General features: G+C 40.2%; 1 protein-coding gene across 3 annotated transcripts in view; it reads left to right on the top strand.

The window, feature by feature from the left end:
* SMARCC1 (SWI/SNF related BAF chromatin remodeling complex subunit C1) overlaps positions 1-27,981 on the top strand; it is a gene marked incomplete at its 5' end in the record, with an annotated part of 83,144 nt that overhangs the window by 5,387 nt on the left and 49,776 nt on the right. For 2 of the 3 annotated variants that reach the window (XM_083825496.1, XM_083825495.1), the window contains 14 exons: positions 1,116-1,235; positions 5,154-5,239; positions 6,580-6,606; positions 8,886-8,967; positions 9,842-9,934; positions 12,798-12,867; positions 15,122-15,191; positions 16,299-16,374; positions 18,224-18,349; positions 19,046-19,164; positions 20,459-20,583; positions 21,338-21,397; positions 22,066-22,103; positions 24,505-24,626. In XM_083825496.1, coding sequence (XP_083681622.1) covers positions 1,116-1,235; positions 5,154-5,239; positions 6,580-6,606; positions 8,886-8,967; positions 9,842-9,934; positions 12,798-12,867; positions 15,122-15,191; positions 16,299-16,374; positions 18,224-18,349; positions 19,046-19,164; positions 20,459-20,583; positions 21,338-21,397; positions 22,066-22,103; positions 24,505-24,626 — 1,214 coding nt within the window. The remainder of the gene's footprint in view (positions 1-1,115; positions 1,236-5,153; positions 5,240-6,579; positions 6,607-8,885; positions 8,968-9,841; positions 9,935-12,797; positions 12,868-15,121; positions 15,192-16,298; positions 16,375-18,223; positions 18,350-19,045; positions 19,165-20,458; positions 20,584-21,337; positions 21,398-22,065; positions 22,104-24,504; positions 24,627-27,981) is intronic. The other variant, XM_083825497.1, reaches the window with a different exon arrangement.

Here is a 27,981-nt window from a genome sequence, read left to right as displayed (position 1 = left end):
CTGAGAGCAAACGTCTTTACCTCTGGTTGGATTCCGACAGCAATAAAGACTGATTTCTTGCTGTTCCGTATCTCTGCGGTAGCTGATGGGAATTGATAGGAATTGTTAATTGCATAAAATTGTCACAATTGCCTCCTTTCATGCGGGAGGGAGGAGGAGTAAGGAGTATGCAGCTTTGGGAGGACTCCTAGGGAGTCTTCTGGGTGTTTGTGTCCTTTGTTGCGAAGTTTGAATTTCTCAGATGTATGTCTGCTTGTTTTAACTCAAATCTTGAGGTAGTCGGATACTTTAAAGTCATAATGGGAGAGTCAGCATGTTCGTGGTGTCTTTCACTACGCAGATGGGACTTTGGAAAGCTTAGTTCCTGCTCACACCACACCTTTAAACCTTTGAAGGTTCTGGCTCAGGTTTTAAGTTTTTTTTTTTTTTCAGGTTTCTGGCTCCTCTTATTTTAAGAGGCTGTAGGAGAACCCGATACAAAGGAAGCACAAAGCTCGCATGGTACATAGTGTTCCTCAGGTGAATGACTATAGGGTAGCTCATATTGCCCTGTATTCTACGTGAAGGAACGGTTGTTCTGCTCTTGGAGGGCTTCTGGCTTGCTGAGAAGAGTACGTCTAGTAAGCGAATATAGTATGCTAGGAGTAATGAAAACTCTGCAGCCATTTGTTGTGTTGTTTTCTTAATTCCATGCTGTGATTTCTCCCTTTCCATGTATGCTTTTTATTAGAAGTGTAACTTTGGGAAACGTTTATGTCGTTCCAAAGCATATGCTAAAGTTGCTGTAGAAAGCCTTGTATGTGTGTAGGCCAGAATTAGCCTGTTCCTTTATTACGATCTATGAAACAGATCAAAGTAGTTAGTATTTGTTTAAAACACCAGTGGCCGTGATGAATTGATGATGATTCACAGAAAGGTCCTATATTTTAGGAGTACAGCTTGAAAAATGTGCATCGTGCTTGTTCTGTGTGTGCCCAGTCCTCCCTCCCCTGCCAGCGATCCTTAAATCTTAAATTGTGCCCTGCAACTGATGAAAGTCATCTGGGGAATTAATAAACCAGCCTTCCATTGTATTATCCTCTATCCCAAGTAAGCGTGTGTGTTTTGTCTTTCAGTATGTTCAAGCAGATGCTCCTACCAATAAAACGCTGGCTGGGCTGGTGGTGCAGCTGCTGCAATTCCAGGAAGATGCCTTTGGAAAACATGTCACCAATCCTGCCTTCACAAAGCTTCCTGTGAGTACTGGGGTTAACCCACTGCTGCTACAATAGCCTATTTTGTTCTTCATCCAGGGTCTGCGCCGCTGGCATGCTTCCAGGTGACGGGGAGATGTGTGCTTAGTCTGAAGCTTTTGTTGGTGCATCCTCTGGAAGGGGTGAAATTGCACGCTCCTTTTTGAAAAGCAGGTTTTCAGTTTGATGCAGCTTATTTTCTATACATTTGGAAATGATTTCCTGCATGCCGTGGAAAGGTTTTAATTTCTCGTGCACGTTCTGTGTAAACTTCTAAACTTTAAGTCAAATCCATTTGGATTGATGCATCCTAAATTGACTGAATAACGTGCTCTTTCCAAAACAAATAAGTTTAATCAACAGAAATACCAAGTGAAACCTTCTAACCCGTGATGCTGTCAGTGCTGAAAATTGGCTATACCACGTCTTTAGTAGTACATAGTTACCTAGTTTGTCTAGGACAGTTTTCCAGCCACTCAGAGTGTTGGCATACAGAGATAATACTCTAAGGGTTGCTTATAGCATTTAAAGTTCAAACTTGGTACATCTTTACCAGCACTATCTTTGTGGTAGTGTTCAGAGATCAGCCCTTTTGTGCTTGGAACCCTGTATACCGTGAAAACGTTCTTGCCCAAATGAGTGTGAACTTTAAACACGTGGTAAAGAGGGATGCAGCAAATGTTCAGGACAGTAAGCTAAGGATTTCAGTTGTGGAGGGCACGGACTCCAGCATCCTCATGGTACCAAGCACCCAGTTGGCTGGTTTAGGGTAGGTTTTGTGGCCCAAGACAGCTGCCGTAAATGTGTTTGTAAGCATTGTGGACATCAGCAGGAGGGTCTTCATTTATTGCCACAAAATGCTCACTAGGAACCTAAGACCATGCAACTTAGGATACTTTTTGATATACAAATTAAGTTGGGAATGTTTATAACTCATTCCAATATCCTAAACTGAAGTTTTTGTGAAAATGAAAGTAACTTTATCTTCTTTACTTCACCATTATGGAATACTATCACTATTTTATGATTACTTTTTTCCAGACATATTTTGCTTGTGTAACTTCTTTTGTTAAGAGTGTGAACTCGTGGATGTTGTTTCCAGAAAGGGTTTTCAGGCTGACTTACAAGGTGATTCTCGTGATGCTTGGGAACGCACCAGGAAGCACCACGAGATGCCGTTAAAACGTAGCTCGCCTTCTTCCTTTCTGACCTGGTGACACCTCAGTGGTGGTGAAAAGCCTCAGGATCAGAGGTGAACGCTGTGGTGCTTTACTTTGATCTGGCAGTGTGGACCATAAAACTGTACCCATTTCCATCAACGAGTTGGTACTTGGTACAGGGTGTTAATTCTGAGTTTAAGCTCCTGTTGTTGGCAAGGGTTTGGTACAGGAAAGGATCTGTAACTGGATGTGGGTTAAATGAAGGGCTGGTACAGCGTAACTGCTGTCTTCTGATCACGGCATTTGATCGCATGTTGTCTAACCTTAATAGTTCTCAGATACGAAAATGTTGATTAATTGTCTTAAAGACAGTTTTGCATGTTTCGAGCAAAGGTTATGGTAAGATACTCTTAAAAGACAGCAAACTGTGAGGTCAGTTGGTATTAATTGCCTTGTTATACTGGATTTTGTTGGGTGAAAGTGTTGGGGGAATCTGTAGGAGGTTGCTGACAGTTACATCTCAGCAGAACAGGTTTTGTCTAATTGCTAAAAGCTATTTCCTTTCATTAAACCGGCCGCTGTTGCTAGCGTAAGAGGGTCTTGCTAGAGGCTGCTGACAGTAAAAATGGACGCCAGTCTGTGAGAGAAATTTCTGTACCATTCTTCATGGTGTGGTGTCAGCCAGACCCCCTGTGCGTGGTGGCATGGCCAGCACCTCTCAGAGCCTGCGGTCAGGCACCCACTGCTCTGGGGAAGGAGATGGCCTGGAAGGCCACGGCCGTATGCATGTAGGGCAGCCTCGAGATGCCCAACCCGCGTAGCGGTGCTGAAGCAGCGTTGCAGCAGGGAGTGTTTTGGGGCGGCCGGCACGTTTGAGAACCAGCACTGCCTTCGCGGAGCCACGCAGCGTGTCTGTGCCATCGTTCGGTGCTGTAATTCAGGCTTCTGATCAGGGGCTGCCCAGTCCATAAGGGACTTGAGGCCGCTAAGAATAGTGCTGAAACACGGGCGGCTCGAGCTCAGGTACGCGTGTGGTCGCCTTGGATCCTGATCGCTTTCTGCACGCAGGAGGGCTGTCAACAGATGGTAGGCCGGGAGCGGCTCTGCTCTTGTTGGATGCTTACGAAGGATTTTGTTTATGTTGTTCTTGGACACTGGCATATCAGATACTTCACAGAACTGCTTTTTTTTCCACCAGCGGCCCTAGAGCCAAGGAAGGCAATGTTTCATTTAATTCCCATGCTCCCATATTAGTTTCCTGATTGAAGAATGAATTTTAAATGCTTGTCAGTAATGCCAAGACCGTTTGTCCTTTGGTGTTCGTTTTTATTAGCAAACATTCCTGAAGCATCATTTAACTGACTTTAAAGAAAATTACCTAGTCTGATCTCAAAAAGTAAGTTGGAAGCTAGATCAGAAACGTTCCTGCTGAGGAAAAGCTGACCCAAAGCTGCCGTGGGTGTGCAGTGCCTCCTGCCTTGTGCGCTCCCCGCTCGGTTCGCTCAGGAGGCAGCTTGCAGGCAGCCACCGGTGTCTGGAGCCCAGCCACCAGGCCGCTCCCAGGTTCTGTTCGCTGAATTGTACGAGTCTTTTTTTACTGAGAAACACAAACCAGACCCTGATCCTGGCGTGTTCAGCACTCCTGAGGGATGACGGGTTTCATTTCCCCTTCCAGTATGGGGCTGGGGTCTCGGCAGCAGGAGCTGGCCCCGCAGGGCCCCTTGGGGTAGGCGCTACCCCAGGCTGTGAGGCGTGGGCTTGCATCCTTCCTGCCAGGGGACGCAGACACCCAGGCAGAATGTGCCTTTCTGCTGTGGAAGCTTATCTGCGTGACTGACTGGCCTAATTTTATCAGTTGGGTTTATTATTAGAGCAGCTTTCTTTAGATGTGTCTGAAGTTGCCTGGGGAATGGACCTGTTTGCCTAAGTAAACTCTTCGAAAGTGCTGTTTCTGTATAAAAGTTGCCAAGAGCAGTGCCGCAGTTATTAGAAAGAAGTTCATGTTTGTAACTAATGACATGGCTTAAATAAACTTAAATCGCTTTTCTTTTTGTGGTTCAGTCAAATTGATTTATTAGTCCTTTTGGAAACAATCTGTAACTGTAGAGAGAAGGCCTGGTGAACAGAAACAGTTTTAATTTGTTCTGTAGTCATGACATGTCAGTTTCTTTAACCACTTAGTTCATAAATGCTGTTGCATGTTTTTCTCCTTCCTGTTCCAAACTGTGTATTGAAAACTTCAGATCCACGGCATGTCAGTACCCCGGGGACCATGCTTAAAACAGATTCTAGTGCTGCTTCTGTCTGGCCCCAGCTTTAGCTGAGCTCTCCAGTTCTCCTCCGTTGCTAAGATTACTTGACAGTAACTTATTTTTTCCAAGAACATACAAACATCCTCACAGGAGATATGAGCAAGATAGCAAAGAGAATTCCAAACTAAAATAAGGGGAAAAATGTGCCTTTCTATGTAGGCAGCAGTCCTGCGTGACTTCGGAGAAGAGGCTTGGTGAGGCTCAGCAGAGCTTTCTGTCTCCTCCTGCTGCTGTTGAATTTCAGTTCTTGAAGACGGAGTACCTGTTTATGAATGTGCGGCTCAGCTAGAAGTGAGAGTGAAGATATGAGTTGGATTTAGCATTTTAGGGCAGATCCGCACAGTGACAAGGTGTAGATGTCTGAAACTCAGCTGACAAGTATGTATTCATTGTTAAAACGATGACATAAAAGTGAATGTCACTGTTCTCACTTTCCTTTCTGGTTCTAGGCAAAGTGCTTCATGGATTTCAAAGCTGGAGGTACATTATGTCACATTCTTGGTGCTGCTTACAAATATAAGAATGAACAGGGCTGGTAAGTTTTTATTTTGATTTATACACCTTCTGCATGAAATTAAGCACATGAAATGCCTATGCGAACTACTTGAGATTTAATACTTTCTGGAGAACTGGGTAGGCAAGGGAGTTGGAGATGGGAAGAGGAATTTTTTTCCCCTGTTTTGCGGATGGTAGCTTTTTTTAAAGACGTGCCCTCACTCCTAAATTTAAAGATGAATTGTCCAAGTTTGGGCTCTTGAACTTCTAGGTTGGAAGTTAATTACAAACTTGAGACTTCTTTTTTTGCAATTTATGTGCTGTATGACTGAGCAAATTAACTGGTTATCTTACAATTTATTTTCCATCTGAAAGATACGAATATTTCTAACTGTACTGAGTATAGGGTTTAGTTAGGTCTAGGAAAATATGAATTGTCATCATCAGATAGTAATAAATACAAAGTGATCCATTGCTTATCAACCTCCAGAAATGAGGAATGTGAGTAGTTAAGACGCTGCCCATGTAGCTATTGACACTAGTATTAGAACTATTAATGTGATACCACAGTGGTGCTTTGACTTGTTCATTTCTAAGTTATAATCTTTGCAAAAAGGCAGTAGCATGAATTACGGTATTTGAGAACATGGGAAGAAAATTGAAGATGAGAAGTCATGAGATAAAAGCAAGCAGAGATTGTTCTCGCACATGAATTTTAATAGCTCTTGATCTGACGTTGTGCAGACCTGTAAGAGCATTCCTGGAATTGACTGTTTCTGTGACCCACAAGAGCAAATTAAAAGGCAAAAAATCAAGTTATTCTAGTATGACCGGTTGTTTTTCAGGAGTTGTTTATACTCATATCAGCTAATTGGATATCTAAGATGGTTATATCAGAAAGCCATTAGTCTTTCTATTTTTTCCCCTACTCTGATATTGCCAACACCCAGGATGTGATATCTGTAACGTTCTGTGTGGCGTATCTTTCAGGAGTGTCTTGCTACCTTTTTGCCTTAAGGCAAAGGAGTTAAATATTCATGAAGTAGGACATATTTAAACGTTCCACTTTCTTTCCTTAACAAATTTAGTTTTCTTTCATTGAAATTTGTCAGCAAAGCTCAGATACACAGCTGCCTCCTCTTGTCTCACTCTCTTGCTGATCCCTCAAAACTAGTGGGTAGTGCCTTGTGTTTGTGCATGTGGGATGTAGAGGGAAGTAATACTTGAATTTAACTCTGTGGATCAGACTTAGATCTTGGAATGTATCCTTCACTGACTCAACCAAATAATATGTGGTGTTTTGCCTGAAATATGATTATTTTTTTAATGGTATGCATTGTCGCTCTTGCTTAACCTGTTTGTGAATGATCTGTCTTATAGGAGAAGTACCTTTCCTCGTCATAATAGGTATGTCTCAAAAATGCACTTATCCAGTGCAGCTGGACATACCTTGCCTATCACTGCAATTCACATAGTTGTTGGCTAAAACCTGCCAGAGGGTATCAGTTAAACTGAGGACAGGAAGAATTGGTACTACCATTTTATCTAAACGGGCAACTACAAAGAGTGTTTTTTCTTAATATATTGACATGCTTCTCTTAAAGTATGGGTTTCAGAAGCAGGTGAAAGTTTGGGGGCATGCATAGCATCAAGTGAATCTAGTGCAGATTTTAGGCAAGCAAATGTAAAAATTTTGGTCAACCTTGAATGCCTTAAATGTCTTTGTTTCACGGCTACTGAAGACTTTTTTAGGTGTCTAGGAAAATAATTTGTATTTATTTGGCATTTCTTTTCTTTCACTTCCTTGAAGCGCTATTATACTTACTTGAGAAGCATACATTTTAAATAGACTATAAAGCTGTCCGTGCACAAATCCTGGAGAAGATCTTGGCTCTTAAAATCCTGTGCATCTAGGTGTAAAATACTTTAATGCATTAAGTTGTGTTGTGCAGTGAATCGACAGACTTCTTGATGACTTGTTGTACTTCTAGAAGTCAGCGTAGAGCTTTCAACATGCACAGTGCAGTCCAGAGAGGTCGTAGTTTTCTTTTAAAATTAAAAGAAGATTCTAATAAATATGTCAAATGTTATCATTAAATTATTTGCCAGGTCCTAAGAGTCCATTTGAGGATAGAAGCAGTCTTAGACTAATAGCGGATGTTTGCTAGTGCTGCCCAACACTACAGCATATTTATGCAGTGCCACCTGCTTGGACGACGTCTTTTTGAAAATACTAGAAAGCCTCAGATGAAGAAAAATGTGGTGGCCTCGGCTGAGGTGTCTGTTAAATTTAGTAGTATGATGCTGGTGGGATGCCATTTTTGGGTAGTAATGGGTTTTGTGCCTAAAAATCAATTTTGCTTTGGTTACCCTCATTGTATATTTATGAACTTTAAAAATTGATCTGCTGTGTTACTGGAAACAAGCTGGTGTTTAAAAGAAACTGCCATTAAGGATACGGGTGCAGCAATAAATTCTTGTGCTTGAAGTTGGGTGTGAAGTGAAAGCAGCCTGTCAGTCACCCCAGGGTAATTAGAGCACGGCTCCTTCCCTGCGTTAAGGAGCGTTTCATGTGCTGAAATCCTGATTGCCGCCCCGACCGCCAGCTCAGCGCTCTGGTTAAGTGCATTGTCAGGCTTATTGACAGCTTTTTTCAAAACCAGAGGCACAGCAGTGCACCAGACGGTGTTTGACACCTGAGAGTCACCAAGCTGATCATCCAAAGACGCCGTCGTGCTACGGAAAAGGCTGAGGTGCGCAGGGTCAGGCCCAAATCCGTCTGAGGCCCCCGCAGCCCCGTACCCAGGTAGCGGCACTGGGTCGGTGCTACGCAGGTGCTGAGCTTTGGCACCGGTGCCCTTACTGTCCAGCCTTCCCAGTTCTGCGGGGACACTGCTCCAGTTCTTCATCTGAGGTGATTCGTCCGTGACTTCTGCACGTGGCAGGGGGCCTGGCAGAACGCCCGCTGAGGGCTCTTGGGTTTCTTCCTCCCCGGTAGAAAGCCTCAGGTTGTGCCACTCCCTCCGTTTCTGATAGATGCTTCAACCTGCGCTGTTATTTCCAGGGTTTTGATTACTTTGTCAATGAAGTGGGGAACTTTAAAGTACCAGAGTCCAATAAAGACGATCATGAAATGCTGCCGTGGATTATTAGCTACCTACATGCTGGGTGGGTGGCGGGTGGCTTGTTCTCAGACAGGTCTGTGGTTCAGGAGACCCCAGCTAATGGATTGCTCTTTGTTCCTGGGTTAGCGTCTGGGACTGGTGGGTGGGTGCAACTTAAAAAGAAAAATTTCCTTAAAAATAAGGAAAACACGAGAACTTGTTCACGAGTTTTCCCCTCTAGTCATTGAAACCAACCTTGAACATTTGATTATGTTCCTATTTAATTATCCTTTGCAACTGTAGTGGAATGCACAACCCTGCTACAGGGTTTGTGCTGGACAGTTTCAACCTTCCTTTTTGCTAAACATTTCATAAATCAGTTGCATTTTGCTGATTGCTTCATGGTGATTCTTTGGCTTGTGAGAGTTGCCAAGTGAAGCAAAAATATTTCTGATCGTGTTTCAAGTGTTTTTACGTAGCTTCTGCAATATACTGCTTTTTATGTCAAACATGAAAGATTCTTTACTACTGAATGGAGGAAAGTTAATATTTTTAATATTTTTGAATCATTTCCTTCAACAGGCGGAGGTTTGACCTGCAGAATCCATCCCGAATGGATCGAAATGTGGAGATGTTCATGAACATTGAGAAAACACTAGTGCAGGCAAGAAACTTGTACAAAACCAACTAGTTTCTCTATGTGTTCATGTGCTCAGGGAAAATGATTCACTAGCACGTGTACCTTGGTTGTGATCCACTGACGAGCTTCATCTGTAACTTCTGGGGTGCATTTTAGGCTCTCACTTGTTTTATCAAACGTACAGAGTTACTACCAGAAGGTAGCAGGTAACAGTTGTGTGAAGTCTAACTTGAAGTTATTCTTTTTTTACTGCTGCACGTGAATAACAGAATATTTTTCTCAAAGTCAAAAACCTGTGGTTTATACTCAAATAATATAGTAAAAATGTAACTTTCAGGTGCTTGTCAAAAATGGAAATAGGAGAAAGGACAGCAAAAAGAAATGATACTTATTAAAAAGTATTACCATTGTATGGCTGCTTTAATACATAAAGTACATGTTAAAATTGCAAATAGAACAAATGTATATGTAGACTGTGAAAGTGCACAAATCTGCATGGTGGATGAATTTCTTTTCCTGTGAAGTCTTCCAGAACCTGTCAAAAATTCTTTGTAATCCAAGACACGGTTTTCATTAAAGATGTTTTTGTGAAAGCAGGAACATAAGAACAGCCACAATGGGTTGAGTTCCTTCATCCGTGATAATGTCTCTGACAGGGCTAACAGCAAATCTGCAGAGTCCAGATGTAAACACACAATAAGGCTGTGGTAGGGAGGCTGAAAGGGAAATAATATTGTCGTAAGGATTTTGGAGCTGGAATTATTGTGTCGTATCTCAGTCTGATACGTGCAGTTCCTTTTGAGCTTTTTCAAGCATTGGTGATTGTAGCAGGAATTTTTTGGTTTATGTCACAGGCGGCCTACTAATTTCTTATTTAATTTCCTATTCCCTCCTCTAGAACAACTGTCTGAGTAGACCAACCATCTACCTCATTCCAGATATAGAACTGAAGTTGGCTAATAAATTAAAGGATATTGTCAAACGTCACCAGGTAACTGTTAAATAGCATATCTTAAAAATCTTAAAACGTCTTTTGTCTCTTGGAACTCTGTAAGATCAAGTGTATTTGCGTGACTTCAGCATACCAGCTACATTTGGATTGTGTCTTGACAACACAAGGCAGCAACAAGAAGTCAATTAAGACCAAATGTTAACCATTTGTAAAATGCCATTAGTAATTATCCTCGCATGGAAACAGAATCGTAACTCTGTTCAAGAAGTAGATCTGTTGAAGTTTAAAGTAGTAACCAGTTTGAGATTTATGCTTTCTCAATGATTTTGTTGCTGGCCCAGCAACGTTGAATTCCTGCTTACATAGAGCAGAAGCTCACAGTTTGTCCAAATCTGAGACCAAAAAAAGGTAGTGTGTCATACAGCTACTCTAGATATGTGGGAACAAGCATAAAGAAGTTTTAATCTTAAGAAAAAAAATCACTACCTCTTTTGACTTATTTTACTTGATTTTTTTCTTGTGCTGAACGGAGCACAAGCAACATCTGTTTCCTTTCAGGTAGCGTAGTTCCACAAGAGTCAAAATCTTGCTGTTGTAATTTAATACATTAAATGATGAACTGAACAAGTTGAATAGCTTCATCTCTCCAAAATGTAAACAGACTTGTCACTTGTCTTGAGAGAAATGTTCTGGAAAGGGAGCTCTTCTGACAGATAGGACCAAGTGAAGAGCTGGTTCTGGATGAGCCATGATTACTGCTGGTTACAAGCTGTGTAACAATAAAGCAATGGAGACAGCACTGAAAATCCCTTGATGCCAGTAAAAGGATGCTGTTTTAAAAGACTTGTAAACTCTCTGGGTCCCTTCCCACCCAGACTGTTCTTTATCTGTGAATGATTTAAGGGACTCTGGTGACAAAACTGCCTGCTTAAAAAGGGATGTGAAGAAATAAAATCAAACTGTTTTGAATTCTGCTTTTTGAGTTCTCTTCCTTTGAAGAATTCAAATTCTCATAATTCTGAAGAATTCTTAATTTGTGTTGCTGCCAGTGCTTGCTCACTGTCTTCATTTTTACCCGTTGTCATTTTCTTCTTTTCCTTCCCCAGTAATGTAACTCCCTTCTCCCTGGCGTTTCCATGTCCTTCTGCTGTCTGTGCAGAAGAGCTGCATCACTCTTGCCCTAGCACAGTGGTAGTGGGATCTCTCGACTTAAAATCATCAGGAAGGTGTTTCTCCTCCCTGCTGTCTTTGCTGATGAAGATGTTACTGCTTCTCGTAGTCAGACCTTATCTGATTTTCTTTATAAATGTTGAGGATTCTTTAGAGAAGAACCAGAATAATAATTTAGGATCTTGAAAGCAGTTAAAGAGTGAGATGAGCATTTATATCTATCTGCTTCAAAAAAAGTGTTCTGGCAGTAGAGAACTCGTACATCTTGTTATGCCTCCAGCTTCCAGTTGTATTTAGTTTAGCAGAGACAGGAAATAAGCCTTATATTTTGCTTACGTCCTTCAGATGTTTTAAAGTTATCTATCCCTTTCTCTTCAGTCAACGTAGCATCTAGAAAGATTTCCTGTTTGCCTAGTTTCTATGTATTGTTTTTTTGAAGCTCCTTAGGGAATAAATGAAACTGACTGGTATGATTCGTAAAGGTCAGGTTGGACACCTGGAGAGGCCTCTCCAGATCGTGGGCAATGAAGGGAGAATGTCCATTATTGTTCTTGAACTCTTTGCAGGTCCTTCAGTCATGCCTAGGCACTTTTCTTCTCTTTTTTTAAAGAATTTTAAAATTTTTATTATATTTTATTTTATATTTTATTATATTTATTTATTTAAAATTTTAAATTCTTCTCACTTTCCAGCTTCCTTTTTTTGCTGCTATTCAGAGCACCTCCTCTCCTTTTACCCGGTTCTGCGAACTCTTACTGGGGTAGAAACGGTCGTTTCAGCCCCTGATATCAGAACACTCTCCAAGTATCTCTACCATAACATAATGCGTCTTCATGCTTTTTGAATTTTTTCTCCTTTTGGTGCTGATGACTCCTTCAAATAAGTTGTTCATACATTGTTTGCTTTAAACTGTCCCATCTGCTCTTAAGTCCTTTAAATAAATCTGTCAAATAGTTATGGAATGTAAATCTTGAATAACGTTTTCATAAAAACTATACCAAAGCACAATGCCTCTTCTGCAAAAGAGCCTGAGTTCTGTGAATTTCTGCTGTCCTTGGCAAAGACTATTCATCTGTGGAGACTGGCAGTGTCTCTGCAGCGTATGGGAGAATCCAGCTGGTCCCCCATGTGAGGAAAGGAGAGGGTTTTATTGACTGACCATGCGTTGTTATGCATTTGTTTAACTGATAGTTTTATAGCAGAATCTTTTTCCATGATGATGTGGGTCCAATAGGTATATAATTGTGGCATCTGCATAAGCACAAGGAGTCTTCCTGTTGCTTCTCATACATGAAGAAAATTGTCGTAAACCTTCAAGAAGAAAAAGTGTGCTCGTGTCTGAATATGTGACTAAAAGTTGTGTAGAGTTAATGTTGTTTCTGATTTACTCCCTTCTGTGACGTAGGAGTCTTTTTACAAAGAGTAGGAGTTCTTGTCATTTAATGTACAGACTTGAATGCTGGGGATATCCTTTTCATGTTAGCCATTTCTAGTGAAGTTCCTGCTTGTCAGAGTTAATATTAATGTAAATTGTAGTATTTAGAAATTGTCTCTTGAAATAACTGCTTTTTTCTAGCGCTTGTTAGAGGTGTTATTCTTCATAGGTGCATTGTGGTGAGCCTCGAATGTTTCTAGGTTGCATGGAATGTGAGTGAAAAGAAACTACTGAGAAATTTGGGGTAATGTGAAGGTTTCTCATGCGATGTCTTCTTTCATTCCACCCTTCCCACAGGGAACAGTAACTGAAGAGAAATCAAAAGCTACCCACCACGTTTATCCAAGTCCTACCTCAATGGATGATGGTAATAATGCTTTCCAATTTTTTAAGTGGAAATAATCTTGTAACTACATTCTGTTAGCACTTATGGGAGATTTCACATAGGCACAGAATGTTCTTAGCCTGCTCCTGAGAGCTACTTCAAAAGTGGTTTTAGGATTAACAACTCCAAATCAAATCACCGTGTGTCCTGCTTCTAACTGTTAGGTATAACACTCACATCTTTAATTAGGGTAACATTTTCAGGAAAGGGTGCATAACACTGACTACTCTTCAGTGACTGGGTTGGGAACTGAGCTATTAATATTTATCACTGAATGCAGTATTCAGCATTATACAAAGCAAATGAACGTTTTCTTTGCCCCAAATAACTTAACATGCTGAAGGGGACCAAAGCCTAAGGGTCTGGAAGAACCGAAGAAGAAATCAACTTAGATGAAAAAATGAAGGAAGGCTAATGGATGTGGGGGCCTTAAAACTGAAGGTTCTACTGTTTTTTTTTCTTCCTTGGCGTGTCTGCCCTGTGTGCAAGAATTGGTTGAAATGTTGAGTGAAACGGTATTAGGAAACCATGAGATGTGTGGAAGACCATAGATGCCAAAGTAAAAGAGAGTGAAAAACTTTCTGCCGTGTTCCGCTCTTCCCAGGCAATAGATTGGGAATGCCGATATGTTATCGTTGCATGTGGTTTGGCAAGGTGGATACAATAACATGTAGATTCGATGAATTGGGATTATTGGCTTTATTATAATGCAGTCTGTCTTTATAGGAGATAGGCACCTCAAAAGCAATTAAACAGTTGTATCCTTCAGCAAATAGCAAAAACAAGCTCTTTTTTTTCATATTAAATACATTTCGTTGTCTGGTGGATGATTGTAGAGTCTTAGTTTTGCTATCATAAGTTCGCTTTTTCTGGCACGCCCTGGCATCTGATCTCCACTAGATGGAAGTGTTCACTTCCATATTGGAATGGTCATGGATTGTTTGTCTGCGGGTGTTTAGCTCTGTGTGTCCTGTACTTCTGGAAATATCATGTCCAGCTACAGCTTTTTGTTTATTTTTAACCACCTCAGGTTCTTGGAAGAGGGTTGAACACAGTAGTTTCTATCTGTCTTGTAGGCAGCGAACATGCAGGTGTGCTAGATAGAGCTCTCTTGCAAAGCCTGATTGCAGTAAGGTGAGAAAAAGGCTGTGAATTCAAGCAGGGTAACATTATACAGGTGCAAATCTTCAGGTTTTTTTTTCTGGGACATACTCATCATATTTGAGTTGCAGCAGGTAGGTCAGATGTGCAGTGTGCAGTTAAAAAAAAAAAAAACCTTCTAAAATACCAGTCAAACTGAGCATACACCCTATCACAATATCAGCAAAGCATTAGTGCTGCTCAGTAAGCCTGTGTTAACACTGATGTGAAAGGAGAAAGTTGAAATCCAAGTCTCACAAAACTCTTGGAAATGTTTTCTTTAAAGCTGGTTTCATCACCACTCCCTGCCACAACATTCTTCCTTCAAAATTTTATTCTTTCAAAACTGTTCCCGCTGTCTTAAATACACGTTGAGGGTAGAACTTAGTACTGGGAAGAGGGTCTTGTGAAATAAGTGTAAGTCAGTAAAAGAAGCTAATGATGAGGGGATTCAGAAGTCTTAAGGATTAAAAAAAGAGGAAACACCAGTTGACGACAAAGCGTTTTGGGATAAGTTTAGTTTTTCCATTTGCACAGTTATTTAAAAAAAAAAAATGTCCTGACAGACTGGAGAACATCTCTCTTACTACCTTATTTCTGTTGTCTTTCATTAGTCTTTAATTAATGTCATTTTGGAGGATTTGCTCTGTCCCATCCCAACCAGACAAAGCACCTGAGAGATGAGATGGGAGAAGATGAGCCGACAGTGCTTCCACCTGTCAGCCAGAAACTCCTCTCGCTTCTGTTGAGGAACAGATGACTCTTTCAAGCCCCACTGGGTCTTAATCATGAGCATGTTAGGGTATGAATTCATATGGCCAGGGCAGGAAACGTAATAATTCACCGCATTAAAATGATTTTACTCGTGTAACATCTGTCGTATACAAGCAGAGCACATGAATGTCTACGCATGGCAAAGTTAATGCAGGCAAGTGTATTACTGCTACAGGTCAGGACACCGTAATTTCATTACAGTAGACTTCATCAGAGAGAATTGCAATGACTTTTCTATGCTTGCCTACGGAAAAGCAGGCTAATGTTTAGTGTGCTGAGTGTTAAGTCTGAATCTGATGCTAGATCTCTTTCCCCTTTGCAGATGAATGGCTGAGACCCGTGATGAAAAAAGACAAGCAGGTGCTGGTACACTGGGGTTTCTTTCCAGACAGGTAAATAAAGGTGGGGGAAGAGGGCACATCCCAAATCTTTCTCAAGCTTGTTAAAGGCAAAGTACTGATTAGAACTTGCAAGTAGGTAAATCCACGTCCTCAAACAAGCTGCTCCTTCAACTTGCTGAATCCTACCTCTCTTGAAACCAGTGCTCTGCCCTCTGTCTGCATTGTGCTCTGTGGCTGTCAGCAATGAACCCGCATGGAGAACATCCTAACTGTGTAGGCTACAACTGTGCTCTTCTCTTGTTCGGCGGAGCAGCAGGTTTAGACCTGTCCTCTGTTGACTCTTCCTAACACGTAACCTAAACAGGCAGTACTGCATTCCTGTTGTTTTGATTCTGAGTGGTTGAACTGTTCATATTCCAGAACAAGCAGTGGTTGTCTTGCAAATAAAACCACTCAGTAATTTAGTATTGTTGCTGTTTTTCCAAGAATTGAGAAGATTAATCGGTGGCTTTAAGACTGATCTATGCATACCTACGTATGATACTGTCAGGTGGGTGAAGTTAGAAAAGGAGTCTAGTCTTCTGCAGAGTCAGTAGTAAGGCTGCAATTTCCAAAGGGCACAGTAAGCCTTTCCACAAAGTTAATGAGACTTCAAAGCCAAAAGGGAGAATGGTGTGTGGGAAAAGTGAACATAAACAATAGCTAGATTCTACAGCAGTAGGGACTGAAGTAGAGGAAGCAAACTTTCCTTCTAGGAGTCTGGTATCTCTTGCTTTAAGCTCATAAGAACAGAAATGACTTAATTACTGCCAGAGTTTGAACAGGTGACTCAAATTTTATCTGTACCCCTGAATCTGGAGACTAGATGTGCGATTTCAAGCTGGAGCTGACTTCGCTGAGATGGATTCGAAATTCAGAAAGCTAATAACGTGCACTAGATGCCTTGGGCACCTCCCTTTTCAGTGTGCCCTATTCCTGTAGCAGAAGCCAGTGATTATTCCTTTGTTTAACTTTCACTGAGTGGAAAATTATTTGCTGTTCTATCCCAGCAGTATGATTTGAACATGTCAAAACTGCTGAATAAATATCCCTGCTGGTGATCTTTCTGGATGAACAGCCCAGGGGACCAATTTTGTTTTTTCTGACTCTTCTCATTAGCTATGACACTTGGGTTCATGCCAATGAAATAGATGCTGAAATTGAGGATCCTCCAATTCCTGAAAAGCCATGGAAGGTAAGTCTCTCTTAAACAGTTTCTCAAAGTCATTGTATTGATATAGCTCATCCCCAGGTGTTACTGGATAGATGTTTTAATGCGCTGCTGAGTATCAATGGCTGCATTTCCATATATATGGAAAAACAGCAATATTTCTAGAGCTGTAATGAAAATACCTGAAACATTTCTTTGGTCTGGGAAGGAATGCTGTTGTGAAACTTCTGGGGAGTGAAAAGGGCAGATTAATGCATCTCTGATAATGCCAAAATTACCATGTTTATTTTGGCATGACTTGAGGTGGTTTGTGTTAAAAGTAAATCCTTCCCCTACTGCTGAAATGTAGCCATCTCTGGGATGAGACTGACTGGGGATGATAGTATTATACAATATTTAAGGGGAGAGGGGGGTGGGGAAAAATATTGTATCTTTGTGATTTTTTTTGGAAGAACGTTGTTAGAGGAAAGAATTGCCCAGTTAGAAACCCCGGGTTATTTCACACACATTACTGAGTTTAAAACATTTTTTATGTGCAGAAAGTTCATCCGTTCCTATAACAATGGAAACGGCCAAAAATATTAGGGGTTAGATTATGTGGAAATTGAGTAGCTTCTTTATGAGAATTTTGGAGAACTCAACATCTGAATTTTGAATTCTGTGGTACAAATAAAATCATGTTGTTCTCCTTGAATTGTTATTACTGTAGTGGCTACTTAATTTCCAGTAAAGTAAAAGCAAAGTAGAATTGGCGTGGTTAGGTCACGTGTGGCCATGGGCTCCCTGTCCCCCTTTCACCTGGCTTGTTTGTCTTGGCTCAGTACTGATGTAGGTGCCAGCTTCTGTATGCCCTCAGCACCCTGCAGAGTGCACGTTTCTTGATTTGACTGAATTTGCCAAAAGCCTTGGCATGGCTAGAGAATTGTGGTACACAAATGCATGCAGCTGTCCCTAGAGTAAGAGCCAACGAGAGAGTCTCTGAGAAAACCAGCGGCTGTTTAAAGAATCCCTGAGGGTCACGTCTCATCTTCCTTCATGGCAAGGTTCACTCTAATGGGAACTCTGCTCTTTGCTGATCTCACAAGCAGGAAAATGTCTTTCTGATTTAGTTCATTGCGAGAGGACAATAGGAAGCAATTGCAATCAAACAGCAGTAAATACTCCTCTATTGTCCTATTATTGGACTTCTTTTATACATAATGTGGAATGTTGTTCTGTATCTGTGCTCCTGTGCTGTTAATCTGAATAGCAGAGTTAAGAAAAGGCAGCTCAGGTCAGAAAGTCATTTGGTCTCTTCAAACGCTACTTATTCCTGGTTGTTCCTTTTAAATAAATGGGACATACTATGCTATTTGTGTATAAATCCACTAAAGCTCAATTTATTTTCATTGTTCAGCTATGTGATGTGAACTAGAACTTATATGAAGATGGTATTTTAAGTCAAGATAGTCAATCTTTTCAAGATATGGCTAACTCTTCCTATTTTGTGTCTCCATTGTGGCACATTATATCTGCTAAGGTGATCTGTGTAGTACTTGAAGGATTTTGATGGTATTTTTTGGCATCAAAAATGTACTATTTTTGGGACACTTTTAATATAGAGCAATTGTCCAGCTGTGAGAACTGACCTCGCTCTTCAGATGACTTAAAAATGGTTGAGGAACAGACATGGCATTCAGTAGGCTTACAGGCATGTTCGTCTTTTATTGCATTGCCTCAGCACTGTCATTATGTGTAAAACTCATATGAGATGTCTGTAACTTCAGACCCTAAACAAAACTGCAAGTATTCCCTTTGTACTATTAGGTCTGCTGTGGAGTTAGCTTTTCAAAAAAAAAAAATCAGCACGTCAATATATTGTTTTGTTCTGTAGGTTCATGCCAAGTGGATTTTGGACACAGATATATTCAATGAATGGATGAATGAAGAGGATTATGAGGTAGATGAGAACAGGAAATCCGTGAGTTTTCGGCAGAGAATCTCCATGAAAAATGAAGAGGTAGGTGGTTCTCTGCTTATGAGTGACCTGTTGAAACATTAACATTCCTTCTCTGTGCAAAAGTTGCTAAAATTCAGTCTGTTTGAACAGATTCAGGTACCTACGATAATACAGTCTAGTTTAATTTTCATCTGACATTTCTTCTGTTATGTCTTCGCAGAAGCATAAGTGTGCCCTTCTGATTTTTTTTGGCCTTTTCCCCTCATTCCCCTCACTGAGGATAGTAAGAGATAAGATCCACTTCGTACTTTCTCTTAAGTGAAACCAGGGAGTGCATTGAACAGTGTCATTTAATTTCCAAATTCTCCAATTTTTGTATCCCTCCTGATGTAGGAAATTAGTTAGGGCTCTGAAAACTTGCCCATTTAACCTTGAGGTCAGGCTACTCGCTGGGAAATCTTTCCTGATGGATAGAGTATATTGAACGCATCAGAAACTATCTGCTGAATCTTGCTCTTATAGCACAGTTCTTACGGAGATAGTTACTGTGGTATCTGGGGAATGGCTATAGAAAAGTTAAGGTTTTCCACAATGTCAGATGTGTATTTGGAAAGTATTCTGGAGCTGAATGTGGTGCTTGTTATGATATTACTACTTTTAGCTCCTTTGTTATAAGATGTATTAAGGAAGACTAGCCTACAGCGTTTCAATAACTGTAGTATTTGGGATGGGCTAATACCTTCATTTCTCTAACAGCCTGTACGTAGTCCAGAGAGGAGAGACAGGAAAGCAGCAGCAAGTACAAGGAAGAGAAAGCATTCTCCTTCTCCACCCCCCACTCCTGTGGAGTCAAGAAAAAAGACAGGGAAGAAAGGGTGAGTATCTAATTCCTGGAAGCTGAGGCTAATTTTGTTGAATATATGCTTATAGGAAGATTTGTCCTCTGTCACTTTTCACACCTTAGATAATCGTAGAGTAATTATTTCTACAATAGATTACTGTGATTTTGCTAGTCCAATAGTGCAATTTCCCTACTCCTCTGTAGAAATGAATTGCCTGCAGGTGGAGGAGAATCTAGTGCAAGTCGTGATGTTATCTGTTCCTCAGTGACAGGGTTCAGTGCTGCATTGAGAGTAGAACTTGTCAAATTAAAAGTTACTCAGCTGCTTCTAAAATAAACCACTTCTGGTAGTGAAAGCAAATAGTATGTGTATGCTTTTTGAAGCAGAGACATATAAATTGCTGCATTTAATTGAGAAGTTTTTAATCTATGTAGCCAGGTGTCTTAAAGTCCACTGCTCAAATGTCACTTTACTGGAGTAGCACTTGTTGATTGCAGCTGGCCTACAGATTGGTGTTTTTTTGGTTTTTTTATCCCCTCGGTACTCATTCAACCTTTAAATAAAGGTCAAGATTATATGCAGATAACAGCTTATCACTTATGGGGTTTGTGCATGGTATGGAGGGGAGTACTTAAAAAGTCATTAAAAATTCAAGTTTTGCTTAGTAGTCTTGTGGGGCTCTGGGGGAAAAAAAGGGAATGGAAATTTATCATCTGAGATGAGAAAGAATCAATTTGTTATCTGACTTTTCTGTTCCTAATGTCAAGTCTGAGTTAAATCCTGTAAGGAGAAGCTTAGGTGATTCCGGCTTTGTTTCCTAAAAGACTTTCTCTCTAAACAAAATTGATCATAAAATACATTTTTTTGTTAACATGAGGCAGTGTGCCTCAAAATGGTCGGTCGCCTCCTCTGTTCTACGCAGCAGATGCCTTTATTGCAACTTCAAAAAGGAAAAACGTATGCGAACCACTACTGCCTTGAATCTCACTAGTATTCAGGTGTTGCCAACTTGCTGGAGACAGTTTGGGGTTGGAATTAAGAATTTATACAGTGGTGTTCTACAGTCTTGAAACAAGATCATTAGTTATTTGAAACCAAGAGGTACTTCTGGGTGAGAATCTGATTATACTGCAAAAGCGAACTTGATAGTGTCCTTTTAAATGTTATTTTATTTTAGCAATACACAGAGACTAGTTTTTGTTAACTCCACAAGCACCAATGTTTTCACAAAAATATTGTAACCCAATCCTTTAATCCTTCTATCTAGTGAAGAATAATGTCTAGATGAAAACGTCTGATGGTTGTAGCTGTATATGATCTCTTTTAGACAAGCAGCCTTATATGGGAAAAGGAGAGGGCAGAAAGAAGAAGATGAGCAAGAAGATCTTACAAAGGACATGGAGGATCCCACACCGGTACCTAATATAGAAGAAGTGGTACTTCCCAAAAATGGTAAAATACTTATAAACTGGATTCTTTGAATGTTAAAACAATTGCTTAAATTGTATAGAGAAAATAAATATGTGTTATCAAATTTTTGGAATACTTTGTGGCCATGGGGCCAGGTAGTATGTGCTCATCCAAACTGATCTAGACAAGGATTTGAATGGGACTTCCAGGAAAGGCAACAGATTTACCTTCTTTAGGTTTCTTGAAATACATTCATGACAGTCCACTCGAACGTTTAGTTATGCCTATTTTGGGCTTGCTCTTGCCCAGTATGAACTGAGTTCATGTGTCAGGGTGTGAAGTTTTCTAGATTAAAAAAATTCACATCAAGTTAGTGGAAACTCTAGTAACAGGCCTGATGCAATGGAAAAGTGTTGATTTATGCAGTAAATAAAGATAGGTCAGAAATAATTTAGCCTAGCAAGTCCTTAACACCGAGCCATTTTGGGTGTCACGTAGTTTGACGTTCATCTGGTTTGAATTTGCATGTAAGAATCGTTCCGTGTTGTGCAGGTGGGAAGAGTACAGCACAGTGACTGCCTCAATAGACGCTGCATTGTGTTCAGATGGGAAATTAGAGAGAAACCAAATAAACGGTCTGGTGTGCTCAAAATACACTGACCAGATGAGCTCTTATGAACTGCAAAAACTCGCCCAACAAAATGGTTTATTGATAGATAGTAAAAGCATGTTAAACTTTGATAAATGTATCTTGTCTGATGGTTACTCATTGGGATTTCAATCTCTCTTTTTGTAGTGAACCCAAAGAAAGACAGTGAAAACACACCTGTGAAAGGAGGAACAGTAGCGGACCTCGGTAAAACAAATGCAAAAAGACACATGAGTGCACACACACCCCTCTTAATAGTAAAATCATGCTTGTGGGCAACAGAATAAATATTTTTAACTCTCTCAGTTTTAAAAGGAATCTCTAATTCTACTCTTGTATTGAATTAATTCGGTTTTCGTATGTATTCCGGTTGGAATGTACTGGCTGTTTCCCTTTTTGAGGCTTTTTCCTTGTAGGCATTATTTGTTTCTTCTAAAAGTGACATATGAGCTCTTCCGTGGTAGATTTTTTTTCTTATTGGATGGATTAGGCATTAGGGTGAATCACAGGTTCCCTGAGCTTTGCTAGTCCTTTGGCATAAGAGAGATAAACTACTGTCCCATATCCTATTATACAAGGCTACATCTAGGGCACTGGGCCAGGCAGTAATTAATTATGGATTCCTAAGTGTGGAAAAATTCTAATTATCTTTCCTCTGTATTCCTGCTCTTATGTGTTCCTTTGTCTGGGATCATTGGGTGCCTGCATAAGGATGAGATTGTCTTAATGATGTGTGGTCCGCTTTGCTTTCCTCCTAACTTCTCTCCCAAAACAAATGAAGCAGTCTTTCCAATTAAGCAATTGCATGGCTAGAAAGGATTCTGAGCAGTCAGGTGCATTTTATTAGTTTAATTCCTGATAATTTTACCTTTCAGATGAACAGGATGAGGAGACAGTGGCAACTGGAGGAAAGGTAAAAGCAGTCATTTCATACTGAATTTGGTAGAAACTGAGTTCTTCGTCTTATCTTCAGAAATTTATCCCTGTAATGTTTTTAAGTGATAAGTGAAATCGAGTTGGTTGCTGGTGCGCATGTTGTTTCGCTATTATAAAAATCTTATGAATAGCGTGAGATTATTTTGTATTTATAAATCCAAGATTTTAGAAACGAGTAACAAAAACAGGTGTGAAGTATTTTCAAAGAAACGTTTTTCAGATGCAGGTTTTTCAAAGGCTGTGCTTTTTATTTAGGTTCCAGGACTAAATCTAAACCCTAAATACGTTTTCTGATCACTTTAATGGATTTGCTGTGTAGTGTCTGTATCTAATTGCATTGTTGGTATGCCAGGCACTATTTTTAACAGCTTGCTGAGTAAGATGCCTGTCTGATCAGGCAAGTAAGAAAAAGATCACATCTGTGTTAGTTCATACATTGTAGGCCTGCAGACACAGATGTTTGGATGTGTCCTTAGTTACATATTAAGAAAATCTGACTTTTTCATCATGCTGATGTATTTCCAGTTTTACTGTATTTCAGTATAAATATCCAATCTATATATCTGTTTTAGAGAAGTGCTTGAAAATCCTTTTTCAAGTTCTAAACTGGGGAAAGAAGACAACTCTAGATAAGAAAAATACTGTTTAGCCAGTAAGCAACCTTTCTTATAGGTTTTAGGGTCTGGTATCACACTAAGGAACGGTGGGTTTAAGTATCTTGGTGCATACACATGGACACAGTGCCAAAATATGATTCTTAGGCGAGCACTGTGTTTCAAGCTAGGGAAACCATCTTGGAAAGACAGCAGGCTTTTCCAGTATGGGAAATACTCTTTTTTTTTTTGGGGGGGGTGGTGCAGTTTCTCCACCCCTGCATGTAGAATGACCCCTTACTGTGGAACTCATGCTGCAAGTGTTCATTCCACGTTAGGTTGGGAGGCTTGCTTTTATGTTCTATCCTAAATGTTTGGTTGTGTTTTTTTGTTTTTTTTTTCGTCATGGTCTGTTTTCACTTTAGTGAATATATTTTGAGAGGAGAAGGATATTGAAGTTGCGGAGATGAAGAGAGATGGATTTCTTTTCTGAACAGCCAATGTCAGGTCGATAAATAGATTCAGAAGGATGCCTTGTTGTCTCCGGAGGAATTTCATTGCCCCAAAAGATGCAACATTAGTGGTCTTAAAATCTTGCTTTAGGGACTTGATTGTTTTTAACAGCCTTTTCTGTTTCTTTGAAATCTGACTGGCTTGGTAATTCAGATAAAGAAAATCATTAAAAATTGAATTGCATGTGGTAAGGTATGGAGTTCAACTATCAGTTGTTCTTCGTTAGAAATGCACAAGAAACGTGATTTAATGAAAGCCTTGAAATTGCCTCTGCATACTGTTCACAAGAATCTGTGCTGATGTCATATGTAGTCTTAACTTTCTGATGGGGAAGTAATGATTTCTTTAACCTGTTAATGCATGTGACCCATTATCAGCACTTTATGCCTTCGTGTTAGAACATCTCCTATTCACTTTATTACCAACGGTCTTCTTAAAGAAACCTCTGCCCTCTCCTTCTCGCATCTGGGATCTATTAGTTTAAGTTCTAGCGTAGAAGGTTTGTCCATCGTCTGTAACAAGCACAGTATGCTTATATTCTGTGCCAGAGTTCTCATGGCAGGGTTACAATTTGAACTTAGTATCTCTTCTTCACAACAGAGAAGTATCCAAGACCAGCTTTATGATCGATCAATGTGAGTTTATCCAAGCAAAAATGTAGGGTAATGACATGCAGTTTTGCAGACGTGAAATTATTACCACTGACAAGGGTTTCCCAGTAAAACTAGAAGTAATGAATCTGATTTCTTTCAGTGCTCTTTTGAGGAGTGAGAAAGTTCATGGGAAAGAGTGGCAAAAAATAAGTAATCTTTACAAATAATAAAAATTGTTGCAGTGACGGTGTCTGGAGATGGCAGCAGGAGCGAGGCTGACAACTTGCAAAGTTCTCTTGCTTCGTGCTGTATTTATCGTGTCTCGTTGCAGTATACTGCAGTATTGAAATGCAAAGACCTATAGTTCTCCTAGAGTTAGAGGACTCTTAATTTTATAAATCAGACTTGAAGCTTGATCTGTGTTGCCAAGTATGTTCTTAAGGTTTGACAACTGTCCCTGTAAAAACTTCTTAGTGGCTTTATGCTTCCTTTTTTTTTTTATGAAAGCTGATTGTTTCTTGTCCCTGAGGCTTTCCCCACTGACGAGAGATTGCATCAAAAATTTTATGCTGCGGAGGATTGGAAAGCATTTGTTACAGGCTAACTCTGTGCTGCCTGAGAGTTCTTGAGTGTCTGTTGTTTGCAGCGTGTTAACCAGTGCATTCCCTCTGTAATACAGGAAGATGAAGATCCTAACAAAGGTGATCAAAGTCGGTCAATTGATCCAGGTGAAGATAACGTCACGGAACAAACCAACCACATCATTATTCCAAGCTATGCATCTTGGTTTGACTACAACTGGTAAGAAAGTAATCTGGTACTGCGGATGTTGAGTTTTGGAGGTGGTTTCTTATAAGTCATGATAAGAGCTGAAAGATTTTACTTCCCTTTGGGTCTACTTCTCGTGCGTGGGTACATCTTTCCCACCCATAAATTTTCCTGAGATGACTTCTGTCTGTTTTGGGGAATTGGGAGTGAAGAAGGGGATTTCAGATAGCATAGATATTCTGTCTACTGTATCAGCATTTTTTGTTTTGCATTGATTTTTCATGGGAGAATTAATTCCTTTTTCCTTCCCTGCTTTCCTAATACTTGCATGAGGATAAGTCCTCAATTGTGCAGGGAGGTCAGTTGTTCCATTTCGGGATCCTCTTTGGAGTCATAGGTTTGTGACTTGATATGACCGCTCAACTTGCTAGGGTAACCCTAATTTTCTTTGTATACTGAAAGTTCTGTGGTGTGGGAATGAAGGGAATGAAAGTCTCTCTACAAGTTAAAACTCTTAGGTTTTTGTTTGTTTTTAATGAAAAGTTACTTTGGAAACAGGATAAGGACTAGCTGTCCGGGAAGGCTGTTACTTGAGCATGCGTTCCTTCTTAGCTCTAGGAGTTGAGGCAGTGTTGGGACTGGAACCTAAAGAGAAACACCAGGACACTTGAGTACAAGGGTTCACACGTAACCTTCAGAAGCGAATCATAAGTTGGCCTTTTTGGTGGATAACTCTTTTGCACAAGTGACTTAGGATGGGATCTGTACTGTTAGTGTAAAGTTTGGTTCAATTTTCAGCTCTGGCAAACTTTATTACATGGAATCAGTTGCTTGGATGATGTCTGTGCTAGTAGCTTGAGTTGACCTAAACCCTCCTAAAGAGAACCATCCATTTTCTCAGTCCCCTTGCTCTCCCACTTGGAGATGGTCCTGGAAGGAGAAAAAACAAGGAACACAGCCTGAGCTTATAGGTGCTCCAGTTGCTTTTGAGCAGAGAAGCTTGAGGTGTACATACAGTTCTGTCACGCGTGCAGAGCGAAACGCTGCGTAGCTTGAGCTAATTGAGGTGTACTTTAACCCGAGGTGGGTACGTCTATAGTCTCTGTGCTCAGTTCCCTTTTGTAAAATGAAGGTTCAGTAATACTTCCCTACTGGGAAAATTATGTCAACGGTGACATTTTGTCGTGAGCTGACTCTTCTGTTATTGTACAGGTGCCCTCTGGGAGCGGTTGGTTAAAACCTCCTTAGGGGTGTGTTTGTAGCAGTAGCTGTGAGGGTGCTCCTGAGAGCTACAGCAGCCTGTGAAGCACGGCTAAGAGACTAATGCAGTATTTCTAAAGAAACAGAACGAACTTCTCCCTGGCTCAGATGTATCTGTGCTGACCTTATAAAAGGCAACCTCAAAGCATCTCTGTGACAGGAAGAGTAGGTATCCGTAAGGTAGCAGGATGTGAAAAAAGCTTTGATTTCTGGATTTTGGTGCTCCGGAAACAATCTGCACCTTAAGCTGATTTGGCTTTGAGGCTGAAATAACAGCACAGCTGTGGGACTGACATTTTGGTGTCCCTGAGCACTTCTTTCATCCGGAGAGAGGTTTCTGTAGCTCTGGGGATGTAGAGAGCGTATACTTAGTGCCGTGCGGCCTCAGACTTCAGGTGTAACCGCTGTAGCGGTGCCAGAAAGATGCTTCTTGTCTTATGTAAATATATAAACCACTGCCTGCAGCCTACCCAAATTGCAAATGTTTCTTTGTGTCCAGTTGCAAAAAATTTGAAGCAAGCTGAGGAATAATTCTAATGTGCCTCTCTTAAAATGTATTATAAACTGCTGTTTTAGAATAGTCATTACTAAAATTAATTTTCTAGCAAACAGAGAAACTTTTTGATACTCAATTCATTTTCAGTGTCATCTTTTATGCTGCGGGTGACTTTATTGCAAGAACCAAATAATTTGCTTGCTACTAAAATCCAAATAGTTTATCAGCTAATCTTCCTCTTTCAGTTAATGCTGCAGGAATGACAAGAATGAGCAGTGTCTGTATTGAAGGACAACTGTATGTTAGGCTAAAAACTGAAAAGATGAGAGAGATCGTGTATTAAAAAACGAAAATTTTACTTCCTTTAAAAGTAACTGCACTTAAAGGACAATTTGTTTTCCAGATTTTAACTTGAATGAAGTATGTGCCATTGTTAAAATAACTTCTGAGAGTAACTTCATACAAGTCCTGCACCTCTGATACCTTTATAAAATAAAGGTTTTCTGAATCTTGAAGCTCTTTCCTCCTTTAGTACTAGGCAGATTGAATCTTATATCCCTTATAGAATTTGCATATTAAGATTAAAAAAAAAAAAGTGGAGTAATCGAGGTCCATGTGGTCTGGCTGTTTACTCACACTAATTTTGCTTTGCAGTCAAAACCCTCTCATATATTAACATATGCCATGGATTACACAAAATGTTAATTATTTGTCAGTAGACCTCCACAGGTGCCTTGACCCTTCAGGACCCAATTTCCTTGTTTATGTTAAAAATAAATCAATCCTATCTTTTATTTAGGGAATATGAGAATAAGTTGATGAACAAGTTGATTTTATAAGTTTTTACTCTGCTGTTTACACTGTCAGGCAGGTAGTGCATGCAGAATGGAAAATTCTACTAGAAGAGTATTTATATTTTACCTGGAACAGCTACACAAGGGAAGAATTATATCTGTCAAATAACTAGAGCTGAATTAGCTGTGATCCTTACATTGGTTCACTCTTACATGCTGCATAGCACCTCGTGTATCATTAGTTTTGCCATTCATACGTGGTCAGTTTTAACTCCGTATTTCTTCTTGGAGTCCAAAGGGGGAGTAATTATTTTTAAGAAAGTGTTAAGTTGCTCCAAATAGCCACAGTTTGGATTTCATTTTCCTAATGGACCAGGGAGGTGCTGGCAGTGCTCTTGAAGACAGTCAGTCTCCTGCCTGACTTGTGAGCAGCAGTAATTACTGTAGATCAGTTTTGGAGCTGGGTTAAAAGCACGCACTTACACTCCCTTCTTCTAAGTATATACCATGAAAGCTTGGTTTATTTGAGGAATTTTTCTTTTCTTGGGTGAATGTTAACAGTAATTAGGCTAGAGAACAGAAAGATGCCTCTGTTGGAAGGCAGAACTTGTGAATGTGCAGATGAAAATGGGCTGCTGCCTAGTTTTCTCTTCAGAGTTTGTTTATGGCAGCACTGGGTACGTAGTTTTGCTTCAAATCAGTGACTGAATGTTGTGATGCCTTTTTAATACAGCTTTGCTTATTTGATGAAAATGTTTAATTCACAGGCTCGTGCTAGAATACTCAGGTTTCTAAAAAGTAGTCCTTTCCGTAAACGTGCTCTCAGGATGGTCATTTG

Source organism: Anser anser (genome assembly GCF_964211835.1).
Source record: "Anser anser genome assembly, chromosome: 2".
In the NCBI taxonomy this organism is placed as follows: Eukaryota; Metazoa; Chordata; class Aves; order Anseriformes; family Anatidae; genus Anser; species Anser anser.
This window is presented reverse-complemented; position numbering and strand designations above follow the sequence as displayed.